This window comes from Aplidium turbinatum, chromosome 14 (genome assembly GCF_918807975.1).
Source record: "Aplidium turbinatum chromosome 14, kaAplTurb1.1, whole genome shotgun sequence".
Lineage (NCBI taxonomy): Eukaryota > Metazoa > Chordata > Ascidiacea > Aplousobranchia > Polyclinidae > Aplidium > Aplidium turbinatum.
The window spans coordinates 12,354,998-12,376,292 of NC_137485.1; the positions used below are offsets into that span (position 1 = coordinate 12,354,998).

The window sequence follows — 21,295 nt, forward strand, 5'->3', positions numbered from 1 at the left end:
CATGAATAACATAGCTTACGGTAGGCTACTGCAAAAATAAATCGTGGCATAGATACTTTCAGTTTATGCAGATGCAAATAGAACGCATTTTATGTACGATTTTCGTTTCAGCCTCAATGGTGCATGGAAATAAACAGCCTTTTAGTTATCTCAGTCTGTTTTCAGAATCTTAACTGTTGAGTAGCATACAGTTTCAATCATATTTCGTGCCAACAACTTTGTAATTTCAAAGCTGATCCTTTCTCACTGAAAAAGGGCATTGCTATACCTGGAGGTGGTGCCTGATTTGTCACATTTTGTAAATTTTTGCGATCGTTGCTGTCTGACTTAAATTTTCAAAAAATCAGATATTTTTGCTGACTCGTAATAATATGAAAGCTTTTTGTTGCCTTGAGGAAGCAGTCAAAAATGAGAAAAACTATATTAAAGAACGTTCAAGCAGACTGTTAAAAAGTCCTTGTAAGCAACTCCTGTTGCCAGTCTGACTGAAATCTTATAGGTTATATTGTCTTCCTTTTTCCAACCCTTGTGATGTTGAAACTCATTGTGTCTCTTGGGAAAGAGAGCAAAAGATGATAAAATATGATCTTTAAAAATTTCACTCAGACAATAACCAAAAGTTCGAAAAATCTAGAAACGTGTTGCAGAATGTAGGCTAACAATTCAATCCATATAAGGGGGCTGCAAAAGATTCATAGGCCAAATCTAGTATACAAATATATCTTGTTTTTTTGCTGTAACTTTTGCTGCATAAGCTTAAAAATATCCAAAAGATCTAAAAGATAGTCCAAACGAAAAATTCTAATTGCGTTTTACTTGATGGTGAAACGTGTCCTCTTTTTGGGCTATGAAGTTATGGCAGGCCTAGTTTACTAATAATGGCAGGTTATCGAAGTTTTAAAACTATTTAAAACCGCTGTAGCCTACCATTTTCCAATTCCTAACTCATTGTATGTTTGACCCTTTATAGCTTAAAGCTACTTTCATTGATTAATGCTTCAGCTGTATGTTCTGACCCTTGTAAACAAAGAATTGCAAAAATGTTCAAAATTTGAAAAATGAAAAAAGTTAAAGTAGATTTTAAACATCGAACTTTGAAAACTTGATCGACTGACTGAGTAATAGAGTTGAGCATGAAGTGAAGCAGGGGTTTTCAGATTTGCAAAAAATAGAATTGGTTTGGAGTCTCATATTTTACAAAAATTTTGGAGTGCAGTGGATTCGGAGTTTGATCTAGCGCAGGGGTTCTTAAACTTTTTGAGCCGCGCCCCCCTTTGACGTGCCATCTAAACTTGCGCCCCACCAAACTGCAAAATTAGCAAACATTAAAGTGTAATGACTACAGGAATTTATATTTAGCTTTCATCAATGTGAGGGATGTAATTGTTTTTCGGAAACCAAAAGTTTAATTCGAGGCTTTGTAGCTGATAATGCACACTTCAGATGGGCTTCACAATCAATAAGTTTGTTTCGATGTTTTGTTTTTATGTTCAAAATTAAAGAAAAGCCACTTTCGCACAGATAAGCGCCCCCCTTGTGAACCTTTCGCGCCCCCCAAGGGGGGCGCGCCCCCCAGTTTAAGAACCGCTGATCTAGCGGCTTTTCATTTTCGTTGAATCAATTATGTCCCGCAGTAGACCTATGGTTTTGTTTGCAGGAAACAACAAAAACTGTCCCACATTATTCTGACTTGCCATGTGATAGTTTTTCGATCCCTTGGTTCCGTCCTACCTAGAGGCGAGTGGAGTCAAGTGACGTTTACTGCCCATTTGAGAATAGCCTAGTGCCAGTTTCCGTGAAAGACGAACTATGAACAGAAAACGTAGGCTACCACGTAAGGCTTCAGAGAACTGTGCCTCAACGCTGCAGCCATCCATAGGCTATCCTAAGTACCACAGAGTGGGTGTCTGGGACAACCCTTTTGTAGCGGGTCTCTTGAGAGCAACTCACTGGCAAACTCCCAAACCCTGCTGATGACCTTGGGAGTTCATTTTTAAACAGATAAAGACTTCAGTAGCTAATTAATCCACTTAAAGTAGAACGACCACTCTATCAATCAAGGGATCGTATGGGGTTGGAAAGCTTGGAGAACCGGAATCATTTAATGAGGTGTTACGTCATAGATAGCCTACGCAAACGACACCACTTAACCCTTTAACTGCCACGCTTTTTATGCATTTTTCAGAATTTACTTTGAACAAGGCTTTGATTTTGAACTGCTGTGTTTTGAGAATGACGACTGCCAGAAAAAAATCAATATATATGAAAGTTGTTGCATTTTCAACAGTCTTTAGAAGTAAGTTATGTTTACAAATTTTGTGTATTTTTTTTTTGAAAATGCCTTAAATAACCAAAATTTCTTGCAAAATACAAAAATTTTGCGTTTTTAAAATTTTTATTTCGTTTCTGTGTAGATAACCAAAAAAAATCTTCAAACTGCGATAAAAATCACTGGTAGATGGCAGGCAAGTGTTACGCTTTCCACACAAGCGTTGTCACGGTGATGTTTTAATGTGTTATGCAAAGAAAGAACCGCATAAACTTCACTTTGCGCAAAAAACAAAAATTCTCTGTAAATGATTGAAAATTTCAGAAAAAATTTAAATACGAACTTATAGCTATTTTTTTAAACTTTTAGAAAATACAAGTCTTCCTCTTTCCAAAAAGTAGCCTAACACCCACGCAGTTTGCCAAACAAAGACCGGAGTTATATTGATTGCAAACAGTGTGTATTTTTTTAGGACTCGGGCTCTTGAAGGGCCCGTAACAGTTAAAGGGTTTTGTAGCATAATACGGTAAAAAAACGAAACGTTATAGAAACCACTCATATTTTCAGTTGGCGCAATCAAATTCATGTGTAGGCCTACAGTAAAGTCTGCAATATTTAACAAGGTACTTTGAGCCAATAAAACTAAATGCCGTGATCTACTATCAACCCAATGTTGTTTCATTACTTTTCTGTTTATCGTAGCAGTCAATTCGAGCTTTCCTAACACTATGCTTTTATATGCAAATGCTACGTGTAGGCTACAAGGTCGCCATGCCTACAATAAAGATACCAAATATTGTTTTTCTCAGGCCCAGTCAGTGATGGGCATTATCGGCGATAATTTACCGGCGATAATTTAATTATCGGCGATAAATTTTTATCGCATATCGTTATCGCTCAATTATTTTTTCAGTTATCGTTTATCGTTATCGCCAAAGGCAATATTTGATTATCGCCGATAAATTTTATTTCGGATCAACACACAAGCGGAAAAACCATGAAAAGTAATATTTTTACTAGCCACCTAGTCAATGAAACTAAAATTGAAACCACTTCTTCTTCAGTGCCTGAAGTGTGTGTGCACAGGTCGTTGTCAGGGGAGGGGGCACACCCCCATGCAGCGATGGCCCTGACAACAAAATATTTTAGGAGTTACAAATCGCAATGCAATGAAATGCATGCAACAATTCAAAGTAACACAACATCACTGAAACAAATCATTGCGGAATATGTTATTGCTTGAAGCATTTGACATGCAGACCGACATCACATTTTTTGCATCTTGTAGTAGTTTTTGCATGACAATAGGCGCACCGAGTTGCGTGGTAAAATTATGCTAAATACAGTATAACCTTTCTCATTTACCTATGCGACATAGCCTACCTCAATCAAATATTTTTATTCCCACTAATACAGTGTCTATGTTGTAATTCCTATCTCAACAACTCAGCGTTCTGCCATTGCTTTAATGATAGTGTTCACAAAGAAAACAAAAAAAATTATCTGAAATGATCAGTAAATTACGATAATTATGTTATTGTTCTAAAACAAACACTACTAATTTGACAAGCTTGATGGATTTCACAGTAGCCCATGCACATTTTTCTACCAATAACGCTTAAGATTACTGATAAATTTTCAAGCATTTTGCGTTTTTTGGAATTTTTTCAATTTTGCTGACTTTGCTGTAAACAGCCCTTTAAGCAGAAAGCAAAATACAAAGTTTGGAATTTTTTATGGTAGGCCTATTTTCATTTGATTTAATTATTTTGCCTACTGCACGTAAGCGGCAGTGTAACTCAAATGATAAAAGCATCCAACTGTTATCTGAAGGTACAATTATAAGCACGGCGGTTACCTCAGTGGTTTAATTCTGGATCAAGAGGTTGAAGATTCGATACCCACTGCCGCTGTTGCGATTCTATTCATGCATAACTTACAAAAGGTTTTGTCCCTTTACAGTATATTATGTTCGATTTTTCGTCATGTTGATGAAAACAGTTCGTGCTGCATGGGATAAAGTAGCGCTAATCAAGAAAAAAAAAATTATTGTTATCGGACATTATCGGCGATAATTTTATCGTTTATCGTTATCGCTTAACTTTTTTTGATTTACCGTTCATCGTTATCGCTTTAGGCATTTTTCGTTTATCGATTATCGTTATTGCATAACTGAAAAATGAGTTATTGCTCCCAACACTGGGCCTAGTAGGCAAGAATGAAAAGCCTACCTTCATAAAGTTTAACCCTCACATAAGTAAGACGACCTTTAAACCGACGCTAGGAGGTTAATATGCAAGGTTTATCTCAACCACAGTTGCTGACTACTTGGCCGGCCAATCGAACTGAACGATGAAGCTTTCTGATCAAAAAGCTCCCGCAAAACAAGAAAAACATCATTTTTTATCTATAACCGTGTTTTTAATCAAAAGAAATGTCTGAAAACGTAAAAAAAAAATTTGAAAACTTACCATGTGTTAGGGTATAATTGGGAAATTTTGGAAGTAGCTGGAAAGACTGAAACATTTCAGGAGACATTCATTTCTGTGTATTTGGCAACACTGAAGCAGATGACGAAACAACAAACAAACAAAAATACGTAACAGAGTTGTCAGGCAAATTTTTAAATTTTGAAGGGTTTTAGAGACAAAAAATTGTAAAGTGAAAAAATCTTGTAGCTTGGGAAAAAGTGGTAGAAAAACTTTGGAAAACACCACGCTTGAAACAACAAAATTTTTTGATGTAGCCTAATGAGCTTTTTTCTAAACAGCTTTATGTTGCAAACAAAAATCCAGGGCGATTGTCAGTGAAAACCAGCAAGTCACATGAATTTTTTTTCAGTATCAGAAATTACAATGTCATCGTGGTAGTTTGTAGTTATATGAAAATTTGCATTTTGTCATCTGGCAACTCTATCACCAAAAAAAAATTAGCTCTGGCACTTTGCGAGAAGGTGGTTTGTCAGAAATAGCTTCAATCAATAAATTATATTGCTTATGAATTCACTATCAAGTAGCAGTACAGCAGCTTTCTACAATGCATAAGAAAAATGTTGGCATCTGGGAATCGACTGATTTTCTTGAAAAAAGTTGAAGTTTAGTGAAAGGCGTATTACTATTAGTGAGGCCTACATCATTTAATTTAATATTAGTATTTATTGTCACAACTTTTCATTACTTTTCCATAATCAATTTAGTTCTTGTCGTTATTGTAGTGATAAAATTGGTAACCCCTTGCTAAATGAAACACGAGGCATTTGCTGACTGCTTTCCTGTGTTTGCTGGAATTGCAATGTCATATCTCTTGGTAAGTTATTTCACTTTTATACATTCTTCATCATACACTTTTTAAACCAAATCCTGATGATTGCCAAAAATCAGTTTGATATACTCAATGAATGGTTGGTTTCATTGTGACCATTGGATTAGGTTCTGCTTGTCTTGATTACAGCAATTTTTAAGTTGGGAATGAAGGGGTCCATAAAAACATAATGAGCCTAGAATGTACATACTAAGCTCATGCTCTGGAATTGGAAACGTTTCCAAAGCTAAACTGTTTTCATCTTCAATTGCGCCTGATATCACAAGGGCTATAATCAGCAAGCTACAATGAGGAGAAATAACAATAGAAAGTACAAAAAACTAGCCTAAACATATACGGTATATATATATGTTATTTAACAATTAAATAAAATCAGCAAGTTTCAGAAACCTGTACAATTTGATAATAAAGTTTTTGCTACCATATACATAAAATCTTTTTTTGTAGGTACATCTTATTCGAATATATTTCATAGCATTTGTTGGCTTTCTCACTTTTCAAATCAAACCTGCATGTTGCATTTGCAGTACGTGATCATAAGAGGTGGAACACCATTGATAGTTAGGAGACGCAGAGAAAAATATTTTGAAGCACCTGATGGATTTTACTTGCTTCCGAGTATTCTTGATAAAGCTACATTTGACCTTTCAGTTATTATACCAGCCTACAATGAAGAAATTCGTTGTAAGCTAATATTTTATGAATTTTATTACATATTTTGTACTGTACCGGTAGTGTATAATACTGTTTAGTGGTAAACTATTTTATAAAAACCTTTTCACTGCCAATGAAAAATTTATTGCAATAGCATAAATAGACCTGAAACATTTTTTTTTGCATCTTCTCTTGCAACCCTTTACCATTTTTGTGTGGCTTTTTTTCTTCCAGCTATTTTTCCCCAAATAAAGTTGTCAGTGCCCGCCTCTTAACACAGACACATTATGTCAAAAATCTGACTTTTCAGATGGAGACACACTTTGGCCTTCAATTTATTACAGTGCCAGACGATTGAATTTATACGAAGCTGTAGTTGTAAAGACTTGCAGGTGTAATACATTTCAATTTATTATGAATTTATCTAAGCAACCACAACGACTAATTATTTTTTATTTTCAGTACCGAAAATGCTGGATGAAGCAGTTTACTATCTTGAACATCTGCAACGCTTTGCGACATATGACTATAAATACGAGGTCATTATTGTAGATGATGGAAGCAAAGATGGCACATCAAAGGTAAAAAGTTTTGATTTTAACTTTTAGTTTAGACAAGATTACATGCAATGGTGAAGGGTTTTATATTTTGTTGTTTGATTTTAAGTTTGGCACCCGTGGCCATGGTAAGTTACAAGGATGTAGGCTGTTTGACTATGTACACAATCACATCAAATTTGCTGTCTTTGTGTTCTCTTGATAAGAATTAACCTACGTATTGTGTACGCCTGCTGTAGAGTCACAGGCATGTTATACTATTTGCATATCGTATAAATAAAAAATGCATTTCATATTATTTCCTTAAAGTAAGAAATTCCTTTATATAATTCTCTTTGAGATTGTCACTCACAATTTTAACCTTTCGTTTTGATATTGAGAATTTGAATTAGTTTCATACTGTAGGATAAGCTACCTCACCTTTTGCTTTGCCAATCGTCTGAGATTATGAAACTTTCACGCAACCACTGCAAATGAGAAAGATAACAGTTTTATTTTTTCTTTCAAATCTGCTAGGTTTACCACAACCACGAAACAAAGCCACTCCCATTGTCCGCCCCCATTAGCTCAGTGGTTAGGCTACGCGCCCGACTCAAGATCACGCTGCGCTAGTTCGACTCTCGGGGTGTGCGCTTGAGCAACACATTTCAAGGACTGCTCTCCAGTCTCCATTCAGCGACACCTTGTGAATGGAATAATTTCCAGGCAACAACACTTCAACAATCGAAAACTTCACTCTGCCAATCTTGGTAATCAGCCCTGCGTCAAGAGCCTTTACAAGTATGCAAAACTACCAGGAAAAACCAATCATGGGTTTATTAGTCCGAGGATAAAGATTCGATACCAACCAACCATCCCATGCTTGTTAAGGGTCTGCTACTATTCGGTGAGTCCGATTCGGTGAGTCCGATTCGGTGAGAGCCTTTTTCGGTGAGAGCCTTTTTCGGTGGGAGCCCTATTCGGTGAGTTTTTTTTTTTAAATTATTGCGCGCCGTAGCCTAATTATCATTGCCGTTATAGGGTTAGGGGATAGGGGTTAGGGGATAGAGGTTAGGGGATAGGGGTTGGGGGTTTTTGGGGTTGGGGATTTTTGTGTTTTTTTTTTGAATTTTTGTTTGAAAATTATCGGGTACCGTAGCCTAATTAAAACCCCTAACCCAAACCCCCAAAAACCCCCTAACCCCCAAAAACCCCAAACCCCCAAAAACCCCAAAACCGCAAACCCCAACCCCAAAAACCCCAACCCCAAAAACCCCCAACCCCAAAAACCCCAACCCAAAAACCCCTAACCCCAAAACCCCCCAACCCCAAAAACCCCCTAACCCCAAAAACCCCCAACCCCCTATCCCCAAAAACCCCCAACCCCAAAACCCCCCAACCCCCTAACCCCAAAAACCCCCAACCCCAAAAACCCCCTAACCCCAAAAACCCCCAACCCCAAAACCCCCCAAAAACCCCCAAACCCCAAAAACCCCCAAACACCCCAAAACCCCAAACCCCAAAAACCCCAACCCCAAAAACCCCCAACCCCAAAAACCCCCAACCTCAAAAACCCCCAAACCCAAAAACCCCCAACCCCAAAAACCCCCAACCCCAAAAAACCCCAACCCCTAACCCCAAAAACCTCCAACCCCCTAACCCCAAAAACCCCCAACCCCCTAACCTCTATCCTCTAACCCCTATCCCCTAACCCCTATCCCCTAACCCCTATCCCCTAACCCCTATCCCCTAACCCCTATCCCCTAACCCCTATCCCTTAACCCCTATCCCCTAACCCTATAACGGCAATGATAATTAGGCTACGGCGCGCAATAATTTAAAAAAAAAAACTCACCGAATAGGGCTCTCACCGAAAAAGGCTCTCACCGAAAAAGGCTCTCACCGAATCGGACTCACCGAATCGGACTCACCGAATCGGGCCATTCCGGCTTGTTAACGTAGGTTATGTTTTGTAATTTTGTCTTGCTGCAAAGTGGAAACGATTTCAAGTAGTGTTATACTGTAGGCTACACATTCTTGTGATACAATTTAGTTTCGTTTTGAGAAAAGTGCACTTCCGTACGACTGTGCTCTCCTTTCTCCAGGCTAGTTCATCTTTTCAAAGGCTGAATTGTCTTCAAAGAATGCAATTTATTTAAGCCTACTAGTTTGTTTTATTCAGTTGTGGAATAAATGTAGAGTTGACAATTTGTTTCCACAGGTTGCGCTGAAATATTCAATGAAGTATGGCACAGAAAAAATTCGCATTATTCGGTTAATCAAGAACCGTGGCAAAGGTGGTGCGGTTCGTATGGTAAGAACATCGCGTTGTAGCTTACTATGCAGTGCCCCTGCTGTAGAGTTTTGTCACGATGAATCATCTTTTGCTGGATAACTTTGACTCAAATGTATTCTATATTATAACTAGGGCATGTTGAGTGCAAGAGGAAAAGTTCTGCTTATGGCAGATGCCGATGGTTCTACAAAGTTTTCAGATTTCGAAGAAATGTTGAAGAAGTTAAATGGAATCAACACTCATGAAGTAATCAGTGTTCAAATTCATAATGCACTTAACACCAAAAAAATGTATACACCAAAAAAATGTATTTTTGTAGCGATTTTTCTTGACGATTAGCTTGACATGTTTTACTTATTCGTGGCGATAAACTGTCCTACGGTCTTCGTTTTTTGTGTTTCATTGTGATATGTTTCATATCAGACATTTCTATAAAAAAAACACACGCCAAAGTTTCACTATGCTTTGCTGCAGGAAAAGCATTTTCTTGTGTTGGAACAAACTTCAGAATAGACATGAAGTAGTCCAAATATAATAAAACGAGATGTTTGAACCGTCTATTGCAGCTATGTAGTATGTATGCTATAGTTTGGTGCAAATTGATATTTGGGGGGAGTAAAAAAGCAAGAAAAATGGTGCTATAACTTATTTGAACAGCTTCAACAAATGTTAGTTACTCTAGACCAGTGCTCTTCAACCGGTGTGCACGGTGCACCCTAGGGTGCACCAAAATATGCATGGGGTGCACCAGTACGAAAAGGTATACACGGGTGCATCACAAACTTGTCACACTAAACAGATACTTTTTACAAAAACTTTCTGTGAACAAAGATGAACCATTAATATTTGACTTTCAGGATATTAGAAAAAAGATGTAGGCCTGCCTAGGTTTCAAGTCATTTTGCAGCAACTGAAGGACTATATCAGCGGTCGGCAACCTGCGGCTCCGGAGCCGCATGCGGCTCTTTTATCTCTGCTATAAAGAAGAAACTACCACTGTGGCAGAACCGAGTTGCATCATACAATTTCTCTGATTTTCCGCTTTACCACGACTTCATGGAAGAACATGGAAGCAATTGTCAAGAGCAACTGTTGCCACTTATTCATGCCCATCTTAATTTGTTGCAAGAAAACTTTGAGAAATATTTCAATGCTGAACAGAATGCCACACTTAATGCCAGTTCTTGGATATTACAACCTTTCATTTATGACGGGCCTACCACAGAAATTGAAGATTTGATTGATCTCCAATCGGATTTTGGTATGAAAGTGTTATTTAAAGAGACACCATACACTGACTTTTGGGTGCACCTGTTAAATGTGCCAGAATACAGAAGAATAGCAGAAAGGGCAATTTCCGTACTTATTCAAATGCCAACAACGTATTTATGCGAAAGCGGCTTTTCTTGTTTGTGTGAAATCAAATCTCGAAAGAGAAATTCAATCACATACATTGATCCATTGATGAGGGGAGCAATTGAAAAAGATATCATACCTCGGTTTGAGTTGTTAGTTAATAATGTGCAACAACAAAACAGTCATTAAATAATGATTTTTTATATCGCTTTTACCTCAGTTTACCTTTTAAGTAAACAAGGTGCATGAGTTCGTCACAACAACTTTAAGGGTTCACCAAACCAAAAAAGGTTGAAGAGCACTGCTCTAGACCAGTGGTTCCCAACCTTTTTGTTGTCACGGACCCCTTTAGACAAATTATTAATTCTGCGGACCCTTACCTAAATTTTGCCTGAAACTCAATTAACATACTATTGACTATTGTAATAATTATGCTTCTCAACTACTGTACTGTGTCATATTGCATTGCGGCTATGACTTCTGCGGCAAATAGCAGGTTAAACAGTTGCTCAAATAAGAAAATGAATGAATTGTTCAAGAAATGTCAGCAGTATTTGAATATTAAGGTGACCCAAAGTGGCATGCCGAAACTTTTTCAATGTTTTGTTTTGTTGTTTTGTTTTATTATCTTTATCCTGCATTGCGGGAAAGCGGACTTGAGCGCTATGCATCGGTGTACGCCTTCCGAAGTACACCTGACCCACGCTGCAGCCGACTGCAATGTCTGTTTTTGGTTGTCTACTCCAGTGCTCTTCAACCTTTTTGTCCGTGGTACACCTGTTTTCAATTTTTAATAACTTCGTATACCTCACAAATAGCAATGTTTAATTGTGTACTGGAAGTAAAAAAACTAATAATTAATGAATGTTTTCTTGTGCCCAGTTCAAGACTACTTAAAGTGATTATAGTAGTCTTGAACTGGGCACAAGGAACTACGCATGCAAAAGTGCAAAAAATGTCAAAATTGATGTTGATTTAATGGCTAGCTTGTTGTTGCATTGTTTCGGCAAGTTGGACATAACGTGGTGTCAGCTTTTTCTCTATTCCTTCTCGTATTAAAGAATCAATGTCAAGTATCGAGTTTCGTTTGTTTGACTTGATCTCAACAAGACTGGAAAATCCTTCTTCACACAAATAGGTGGTAGGCATCTGCACCAAGACATCAATGGCTTTTTGCGCGAAATTTTTGTATTCGGGAAATTCAAGAAGAGAAACCCAACATTCTGTGTAATCCACTGCTCAGAATGAGTATTTTTGATTGATATCAGCCCGTAGTTCAAATAATTCCTCATCCTCAGTTGGTTCTTCATTAAATGGTTGGATAATCCACGAGTTTGCTTCCAGACATTGGTCGTTATCTTCAGGAAAATATATAGTCAAATTGTCGGCAAGTAATTTCAGGTGACTAACAATAAGGGCAGACAAGTTATCTTCAGTAGAAACGTCCTCAAACTCCAAGCTAGTATAGGCCTACCCTTCGTATTCCCTTCTCCAGCTGTATACCGTAGTTTTAATCTGGTATACACTTGGGTATACAGTATACCCGGTTGAATAGCACTGGTCTACTCTACTTATGACTTAAATTTGGTACTACCCATTACTCGAAATCGATCACTGGGTAGAGGCAATTATCGTAAAGTTTCTTGCCCAGAGAAACAACAGCAAGTGCGGGTGACTGGAGTCGAACATGCAGGCTCTCGACTCCAAAATTCATCAAAGTAATCACGGACCCCCAAATGCTTTCTCACGGACCCCAAGGGGTCCGCGGACCCCAGGTTGGGAACCACTGCTCTAGACTTTTAAGTTGGTCTTTGTTTTTCGACACTGATTTCAAAAAGATTAAAATTAAGCGCTTAAAATTCGATCGATGTCTTTTTATGATGGAGGTTTGGCTTTTTTGCCTGTGTTCTCCTGTTAGCTTGGCTTATGTTTGTTTTTTGCCACTTTAAAGTTTTGGCTATGAAACGTAGGCTACCTGATTTATCATCAAAATGCACTGATACTTTTATGTCCTATGCAAAATCTTATATCTTAAAACAGCATGGAATGGCCATCGCAGTTGGCTCTCGTGCTCACATGGACATAGGAGCTATTGCGTCACGATCGTTGCTTAGCACATTATTGATGAAAATCTTTGACGTTTTGGTTTGGTTTTTCTGCGTCAGATCAGTGAGAGATTCCCAATGTGGGTTTAAACTATTTACCCGACCAGCTGCGTTGAGTACTTTTCTCAACTTGCACGTGGAGAGATGGTGAGTGGGAAGAAATTTTTGTGTGTTTTCTCCACAAAATGATAGTTTATGATCTACTTTAGTTAAAATGTTGTCTTCATTTATTGCAAAGCTTTGTTACATAGGCTATGCACAGTTTTCTAATTACACACATTGGGACTGTTGCGTTCCAGGTACAGAGGGCTACCATTTCATTAGCATAAAGGCTAGTAGGCTAGCTCCAAGGTAGCTACACTGACTTTGATTCTTCATCAGAGTTAATATTGGTCATTGAACCAATACAGTTGTTTTCATAGCTCATGCTTTGGGTGCTAACATAAAAGTGGCCTAAAGTGTACGAACATTTCTAAAACTTAACGTATGGTTCCATAATAACTGTAATATCATATGAATGAATAACAGGGCATTTGATGTGGAGCTGCTATATATAGCTGAGCGATTAAGAATTCCAACAGTTGAAGTATCAGTGAGATGGCATGACGTTGAAGGTAGTGGAGTTGTTTACTTTGCTGTAACGATAAAAGTTTAAATACATAAGGTTGTTTTAACAAAAGCAGCCTTAGGGCTTGGCTACAAAATGACTTAGGCTACACCTTAATCTATCTCCAGCTAGACTGTCAATTCAGACATTCTTAAACTTTTGACAGTCTTTTAAAGCAATTAAAGTGGTAAGGTGGTTCTGCTGGGGCTTCATCTCCATCCGGCCCTGACTTCAGGCTATAATTTAAAAAACTTAAGCAATCGTGCTCTTGTAGGATAAAAATTCACTCCTCACCAGTGCTTCTCAACCTTTATTTGTGGCGACCCAAAAATTAAGGTCAAATTAATAGCGAAGATTTGGCGACCCTATTTCCAAAACTACGTTTCGCACAACGTTTTGTAAGCGTGAAAAAATGAGCCACACTCATATAACACAATTAAACATAACAACAAAATGTCGAATTTAATTAATATGAGCCTTGACTTTGTATTGTTTCAACAACTTGTCAAAATTTGGAGCTATCTTATTTAGTGCCAATCTCATGTCATCTCCAGGTTGAAGACAATTTCTCTCCTTTGGTTTGATGAAACAGTGACTGACGAGTAGGCTACATTAGGATTAATTTCTTTCACACGAGCAGTAAAACCTTTGCGGGATCCGAGCATAGCTGGAGCTCCATCACTGCAAATACCAGAGGTGGGCACCCGCTACTTTTAAAGTAGCACGCTACCCGCTACCGCTACTTGGGCCAAAGTAGCGCGCGCTACCAATTTACAAAAGTAGCGCGCTACCCGCTACTCGGGCCAAAGTAGCGCGCGCTACCGCTACTTTTGTCTAAAATGACACTAGGAAACACTCAAGTCCCTAGTGACGCAAAAATGACCTTGAAAACGAATGTTATCATTCGTTTACATTGTCATTTTAACGTCGTTATAGAAAACACATTCTAAGGGAAATTTATTGTTACGCATCTTTCAACAACACGAGCATTTCAAAATGAGTGTCACTAAGTTATGCCCGCTTTCGCTTAAGCACATCTTTTCCAACAGAGAAAAGTCTCTCCACCGCAGCACTGGAAGGAATGGGGGTGTTGTATTTAATGAACAGATGTTTTAATTAGGTATTCGAAAAGCTCAAGGACTTGCTTTTGTCCGAAAAAAAGGCGTCCACAATTGTTGCTTCCTTCTGCACCGACGTTTCACGGGATGGCGCAAACACTCCAAAAAATACATCCTCGGAGTCATGACTGGTGTTGGTGTCACTCTTGGTATCAACCTGGCTTGATGTCTCCCGCAACAGTCGAATTACATCTGTCTTGACTTTTTCTCGCAGTGCGTCAGCATCATCCGTGGAAACGTAGTGCAGAAATTGTAGCCATGACGTCTTGAAGGAGGGATGAAGACATCATGCCATAACGCATTTCATGTTGTTGAAGCACTTGTTGAATCGTTTCTTCACCCCTTCAAGGACTTTCACTTTCAACTCTTCACAGGTCACAAGATCACTGATCTCGGTCAACTTCTTCTCGCAAATTGTGATGGTTGGAAGCAAGACTCCGTAATTATGCCTTGAACTCGCCCTGGAGAATGTCTAAAGCCTGGCAGATAGGCTTCATCACACGGAGATATTCGCCGAAGAAGTTGACGTCAACTAGAAAAGACCGAAACTTTGCAACCAAGCCGATTATATAGCTGCTTAACCACGCCAGTATTGCAAAAAAACAAGCATTTTTTCAATTTAAATTAAAAAGTAGCGGGTAGCGGGAGTGCGACTGAAAAAAAGTAGCGCCTCTCCCGCTACCGCTACTTTGGAATAAAAATAGCGCCGCTACTGCAGCCGCTACTCCAACTAAAAAGTAGCGCCGCTACCGCTACTTTTACCAAAAAAGTAGCGCGCTACTGCCCACCTCTTAGTGCAGGCCCTTAGGGGAATCTTTAGGCTAAACGTGTTACACGTTGTTTTTTTGCATATTTTTGCAGTTGATCAACCCAACTTTGATTTTAGTGGGTGCCGCAACTTTTTGGGTCACGTGATCACCCCCAAATCGGGGATTTCCCCAGAAATCACGTTTCAGCTCTTTTTACGTCATTTTTGTGCAATTACATATTTGATTTTTGTATATTTTAACTTAAAAAGCACATACAAATAAGTGAGACAAAATAAACACAAAATAATTTGATGGATGACGTCATTGTGACGTCATCACATATATTTTTTTGCTTTTTTAACCTATTTTGGTCGTTTGCTGTTGGTTTTAGTTGGAGTACCGGTTACTAAAACCATTTCACAATTCCTAAAAGTAGTTTCATCATGATTGCATCTTTTATGACGTCATCATTACATTACTAAAACTAGACAACTTCAAATTCAGGAACCAAAGGTAAGTTTATTCCGAAAAAAGCGATCAAATACTCTCATTATAAGTTTTGCAAATGCTTAAAATTTTACAATTGCAAGCAATAACGACGTCATCAAGGGAATAACCAGAAGAGCAGCTACCAGGAATGAATTTCCCTTTTGGTCATGCCACTTTAAAATTTAAAATAATATGTAGGCCTAATTATGATCTACAAATCAAATTAATACACGACCCCAGATGATGCAATGTCAGAGTCTTAATAACACTGTTAATTCAAGATGAAAAAACTAGCGGTTTTCGATGTTAAATTCCTACCATACGTAATTTGATGTTAAAAAAATTCGTGTACGACAAGTTTTTTCAAGTTACAAGATAGAGTTTAGAAAGCCAAAAGCATTTCTTGAATGATCAGTGTGGATTGGAAATGAAACGTCAATGTGGATTGAAGATGAAATATCAGAGAGGATTGGATATTTTGTGGTCGAATTGCATGTTTCGTACTCGCATGAACAAAGACTTGTGCATTTTATGGGTTTTTTTTACAGGAACATCGAGAGCCACAAGTAGACTGAGAAAACGGAACAAGCTGATTTGCATCATTATGTTTTCAACCCCAAGCTAAAGGAGAAGGTAGTTGCTGAACATTTACGAGGCTTGATTTCCGTATTTCAGCTTGATGTATCGCTCTGCGTGTATATTGCATCAGAGCAGCTGACGTTGGTGGCAGCTTTTCAATAGTGCAACCATTGGTAAACATCATATAACGGCATTCGTCTACATCCGTGATAGTAGGACCATTGCCATAAAGAGCTATGACATAGCCTACTTTTGTATGTCATTTATAGACCTAGGTAAGCTTGAGAAATTCAGAGAGTTAAATAAGCCACACATTGCGGTAAGATTAAGCATCCAACAATCCCAAGCCTTTTTTTCCAAAGACGAAACAGTACCACAGATTGTGATAGCATAAAACAAAGGTAAAGAAGCGCAAATCATCGGAGATTAAGGTAAAGATGAAACAATATCATGGATTGGAATGAAGCGAGTTTTTTCTCCAACTCCAAATTCAACCCATAGTTTACAGATTTCTAACTTGTCAAAACACGAAATTGCAATAATTACCACATTAGTATCTACTGTTTTGACTATGGCATCGGATTTTCCATGTTTCACATGGAGAAACATACGGGTGTCTGCCTCTTCGTGATCACATTGGGAAACCTCAGACATGTCCAATGTTTGATTGTTAAGAGCTGTATCAAACGATGTTACAACAATCGTAAACAAGTTTGGATCGACTGAAGTTATCACAGCTTGTTGAACCAGTTGATATAACGCAGTTTTGTTGCTGTCATTTCCCAAAAACTCAGACTAATTGAGAGGAAGACGAGTATTACTTGTGACAGCCACGTAACATCCAGACCCTGTTTCTTGCAGAAGATAAGCCTCAAATAGCTACTGCCATCACAGAACATGCCAGCAGTGTGATGTCAGCCGATTATGAAGTAGTGAAAGAATCTGTCTCGAAAACCGATCACTACGTCCTTGATGGAGGGTTCTTGTTGCATCGAGTGCCATTGAAACTGGAGACAGTTATGGGTCTATTGCACAGTCGTATGCAGATTTTACCATTCGTCATTATCGCTTAGCAACGGTGGTCTTTGGTGGATATGGTGGTCCGTCTATCAAAGACAATACCCATCAAAGACGCGGCATGAACGTCCACCCGGTTGTTCACTTTACTGTAGACACCAAGTTCATTGGAAAGAAGGAGCAGTTCTTGCCTCGAGCTTCCAACAAGGAAGGATTAACTTCTGCTCAACTGAGGAATGGAAGCTGCAATGTGAGGAACGCTCCAGGTGATGCAGATGTTGACATCGTCAAGACGGCAGATGGACAGCCCTCATCGACATAGTACGACTTTAATTGGTGAAGACACGGACCTTTTAATATTGATACTACGCTATGCTGACTCTGACCCAGACATTAAAGACCTCTACTTCCGCTCCGAAAAGGCTTACGCAACCAAGATACACGACATCAACAAACTTAAAGCAATCATCGGACCAGACATAATTATGCTCACAACTCCTCTTCATTCATGCATTCACCGGTTGTGATTCAACGTCAAGGATATTTGGTATCGGGAAGAAGACGCTTTCAAGAAACTAGTGAAAAGTCAACCAATATAATCAAAGAATGTGCAAATTGCTTTATTCTCCCAAATCAGACAGACCACATCATCTTGGAAACAAAGCTATGACCGTTACGTTTGGCAACGATGGCAGTAGTAACCTAGAAACACAGCGATACAATACATTGGTCAAGAAAATTAAAACAGCCAAATCCTTTGTTCACCCTGCTGAACTTTTGCCACCTACATCATCCTATACCAAATTCCACTGCCTCAGAGTTTACTACCAGATTTTATGGTCAGGATGGGTAGGCTACTGAAGATGGTATGGATGCTCTAGACTGGGGATGGAAATAGGAAATAACAATAATCAGATGGTTCCAATCATGACGGACATGAAAGCTGCCCCGGACAACCTACTGAAAATGATCACTGCATTTGCGAATCGTGTGCACCTCACTGTAGTTGCCGGAGATATGTGCTACCATACCATGCTGGATGTGGACCATGCCAAACTGGTTCATGTGTCCATACAGCAATCACATAATTACAGACGATGACATCGAGAGTGACAGCGATGAGCATTAGTAATACTTGATCCATTTGCTTTCTTTACGCTGATTATGTCAAGAGTCTACATGACCACATCGTATGAGCTCTTTATGCCTGCTCAGTTAACATAAATATATATAGAAATCCCTGTGATAGAAATTTATTGTTTTTTTTAATAAACAATACATTGTTATTGTACATTTTTAATTGTTTTGGCAGCCATCTTGGATTGCCATATTGAATTTATAGGCTATCAGATAATTTAACAATTCTGAGAATGGTCTCATTGACTTCACAAGGTATAAAAACCTAGATATAGACACCAAAACTACACGTTTTGGTCATATGATAACCTTGTTATGGTCAATTTAGTGTTATTTTAATGGTTTGGCGGCCATCTTGGTTTGCCATATTGAATTTATAGGCTATCAGATAATTTAACAATTCTGAGAATAGTCTCATTGACTTCACAGGGTATAAAAACCTAAATATAGACACCAAAACTACATGTTTTGGTCATATGATGACCTAGTTATGGTCAATTTACTATGTTATTTTAATGGTTTGGCGGCCATCTTGGATTGCCATATTGAATTTATAGGCTATCAGATAATTTAACAATTCTGAGAATGGTCTCATTGACTTCACAGGGTATAAAAACCTAGATATAGACACCAAAACTACACGTTTTGGTCATATGATAACCTAGTTATGGCCAATTTACTGTTATTTTAATGGTTTGGCGGCCATCTTGGTTTGCCATATTGAATTTATAGGCTATCAGATAATTCAACAATTCTGATAATAGTCTCATTGACTTCACAGGGTATAAAAACCTAGATATAGACACCAAAACTACATGTTTTGGTCATATGATGACCTAGTTATGGTCAATTTACTATGTTATTTTAATGGTTTAGCGGCCATCTTGGATTGCCATATTGAATTTATAGGCTATCAGATAATTTAACAATTCTGAGAATGGTCTCATTGACTTCACAGGGTATAAAAACCTAGATATAGACACCAAAACTACACGTTTTGGTCATATGATAACCTAGTTATGGTCAATTTACTGTTATTTTAATGGTTTGGCGGCCATCTTGGTTTGCCATATTGAATTTATAGGCTATCAGATAATTCAAAAATTCTGAGAATAGTCTCATTGACTTCACAGGGTATAAAAACCTAGATATAGACACCAAAACTACATGTTTTGGTCATATGATGACTGAGTTATGGTTAATTTACTGTTTTGTTCAATGGTTTGGCGGCCATCTTGGAAGCTATCTTGAAAATAACCACTTTCCGGAAGTTGGATTCCTTAACATTTTGAATATGTTAGTACTGACACTCAATACTAATCAAATCAGTTGAAAAACCATTGGTAACTTATTGTAACCAAAAAGGTAACACCAACAACAAACAAGCGACTACAATAAGAAAAAAACAAGCAAAAAATTAATACATGACGTCACAATGACGTCATTAATAACATAATTTTGTGTCATTTTTATCTCGTGTATTTTGTAGTGGCAGTCAGTCCAAATGTAAAAAAATAATGTATCTAATTGCATAAAAATGCCGTGAAAAGAGGTCAAAATTGACTTGGGGGGAATCCCCGATTTGGGGGTGACCACGTGACCCAAAAAGTTGCGGCACCCACTAAAATTAAAGTTAGATTCATCAACTACAAAAAAATGCAAAAAAACAACGTGTAACACGTTTAGCCTAAAAATGCTCATTTTTGCCCCTAAGGGCCTGCACCATCTGGCAAATACTGGAGCATTTTATCCACTCTAACCCTCTTCATTCATACATGAGGCGACCAAAGCAAAGATATCTTCGCCTCGACCTCGTGTTGTTGTTTCTGAAGCTTTGTAGAATAAAAATTCTTCTTCTAAATAATTTAGTCTAGTGTGTAGCCTACTACTTCACCGCAAAATGCGTGTGGTAAAATTGTTGGGTGAAACCTGCGGCGTAGCTTGAATAGTGGAAATTACGAAAACTAAATTGGTGGTAGGCAGTTTAACTTTGCTCAAGACTCAAGAGACATTATATTTTATCACCACATCTTACAGCTACCCAGCCAAATGAAACGGCAACCCAGTTTTGGGTCGCGACCCAGGGGTTGAGAAGCACTGCTCTACACAGTCGTGCTCTCATAAGTTAAAAGACCAACCAGTTTTTGCGTTTCAGGATCAAAGTTAATTCCTGTATTCAGTTCCTTGGCGATGGGAATTGATATTCTAACGATGTGGTTGCACTACCAACTTCATATTTGGCGAATAAAGAAATATGTTGCTTAGTCGAGCTTCGATCTCAACTTTGAATGTTTGTAATGGATTCGTGACTTTGTCATAAATTGTTCACATTAAACAATGTTTTTGACTGTATTATTATTCTTTTGCTTGGTTTCCTTTCTACAGTAATTTTCTATTGTAGATTAAATCATCAATTATTTTGTTGTCTTTGGTTTTTGCCGTTTTATCCATGGGCTATCTAATTACACACCAAGTGTGTTTTTTCTTTTTCTTTTAGGAAGAATTGTCTCACAGCATTTCTGTAAAACAGCAGTTTTTTCTCATTGCTTCTCAGACTTCAAATTTGTACAGTCGCACATGTTGAATCGTGAAAGCTATAGGGGAGACCTAGGATAGTTGAGCCGCAAGGAGGGTTGATCTACCTCCAAAAAAAAAAAAAATTTAAAGTATTGAGATTTAGTTTTTAGGATCCTGTACCCTACAGTACACAACGCTGCAACAACAGAACTGAACGAATGAATTGTTGAAGAAAGCGTAGAACCAAAGCGTGTAGAAACCAAGGCAATAATAATTAACTGAGTAGAATGCTTGAGCAACAGAGCGCCGTGCTCAGAAACACACTCTTTGGCCTATTTGATATTCGCAAACTATAGTAGCCTAGTAGCTTTGCATGGCAGTCTTATAATACGCTCAGCTGGTGATTTCATTCATGTAAGCGTCAGACGTGTTAAGCTGCTTCTAACAAAGTCAAACGAGTCCCTTTACAGGGCGAAGCTGCCATCAAGGCCGTAATACGATTTTTAAAGAAGATGAATGGCATATTATTACCATCGTAACCAATC

General features: G+C 38.2%; 1 protein-coding gene across 2 annotated transcripts; it reads left to right on the plus strand.

The window, feature by feature from the left end:
* Positions 1 to 5,463: 5,463 nt before the first annotated feature.
* LOC145783358 (dolichyl-phosphate beta-glucosyltransferase-like) lies at positions 5,464 to 20,613 on the plus strand. Of its 2 annotated transcripts, XM_082595207.1 has the most exons (8): positions 5,464 to 5,575; positions 6,118 to 6,274; positions 6,707 to 6,825; positions 9,002 to 9,094; positions 9,209 to 9,322; positions 12,473 to 12,684; positions 13,066 to 13,151; positions 20,389 to 20,613. In XM_082595207.1, the coding sequence occupies exons 1-8, from the start codon at positions 5,510 to 5,512 to the stop codon at positions 20,496 to 20,498; spliced, it is 957 nt and encodes a 318-aa protein (XP_082451333.1). In that variant the 5' UTR covers positions 5,464 to 5,509; the 3' UTR covers positions 20,499 to 20,613. The 2 variants fall into 2 exon arrangements, with proteins under 2 accessions (XP_082451333.1, XP_082451334.1); XM_082595208.1 differs by lacking the exon at positions 9,209 to 9,322.
* Positions 20,614 to 21,295: the final 682 nt, after the last annotated feature.

What these genes read in the sequence shown, in the direction of transcription:
- LOC145783358 (XM_082595207.1), top strand. Translation starts at nt 5,510, where the DNA reads ATGAAACACGAGGCATTTGCTGACTGCTTTCCTGTGTTTGCTGGAATT. An exon ending in AAGGTGGTGCGGTTCGTATG is followed by an intron (nt 9,095 to 9,208) that starts GTAAGAACATCG and finishes TATTATAACTAG; the next exon opens with GGCATGTTGAGTGCAAGAGG. An exon ending in AACTTGCACGTGGAGAGATG is followed by an intron (nt 12,685 to 13,065) that starts GTGAGTGGGAAG and finishes AATGAATAACAG; the next exon opens with GGCATTTGATGTGGAGCTGC.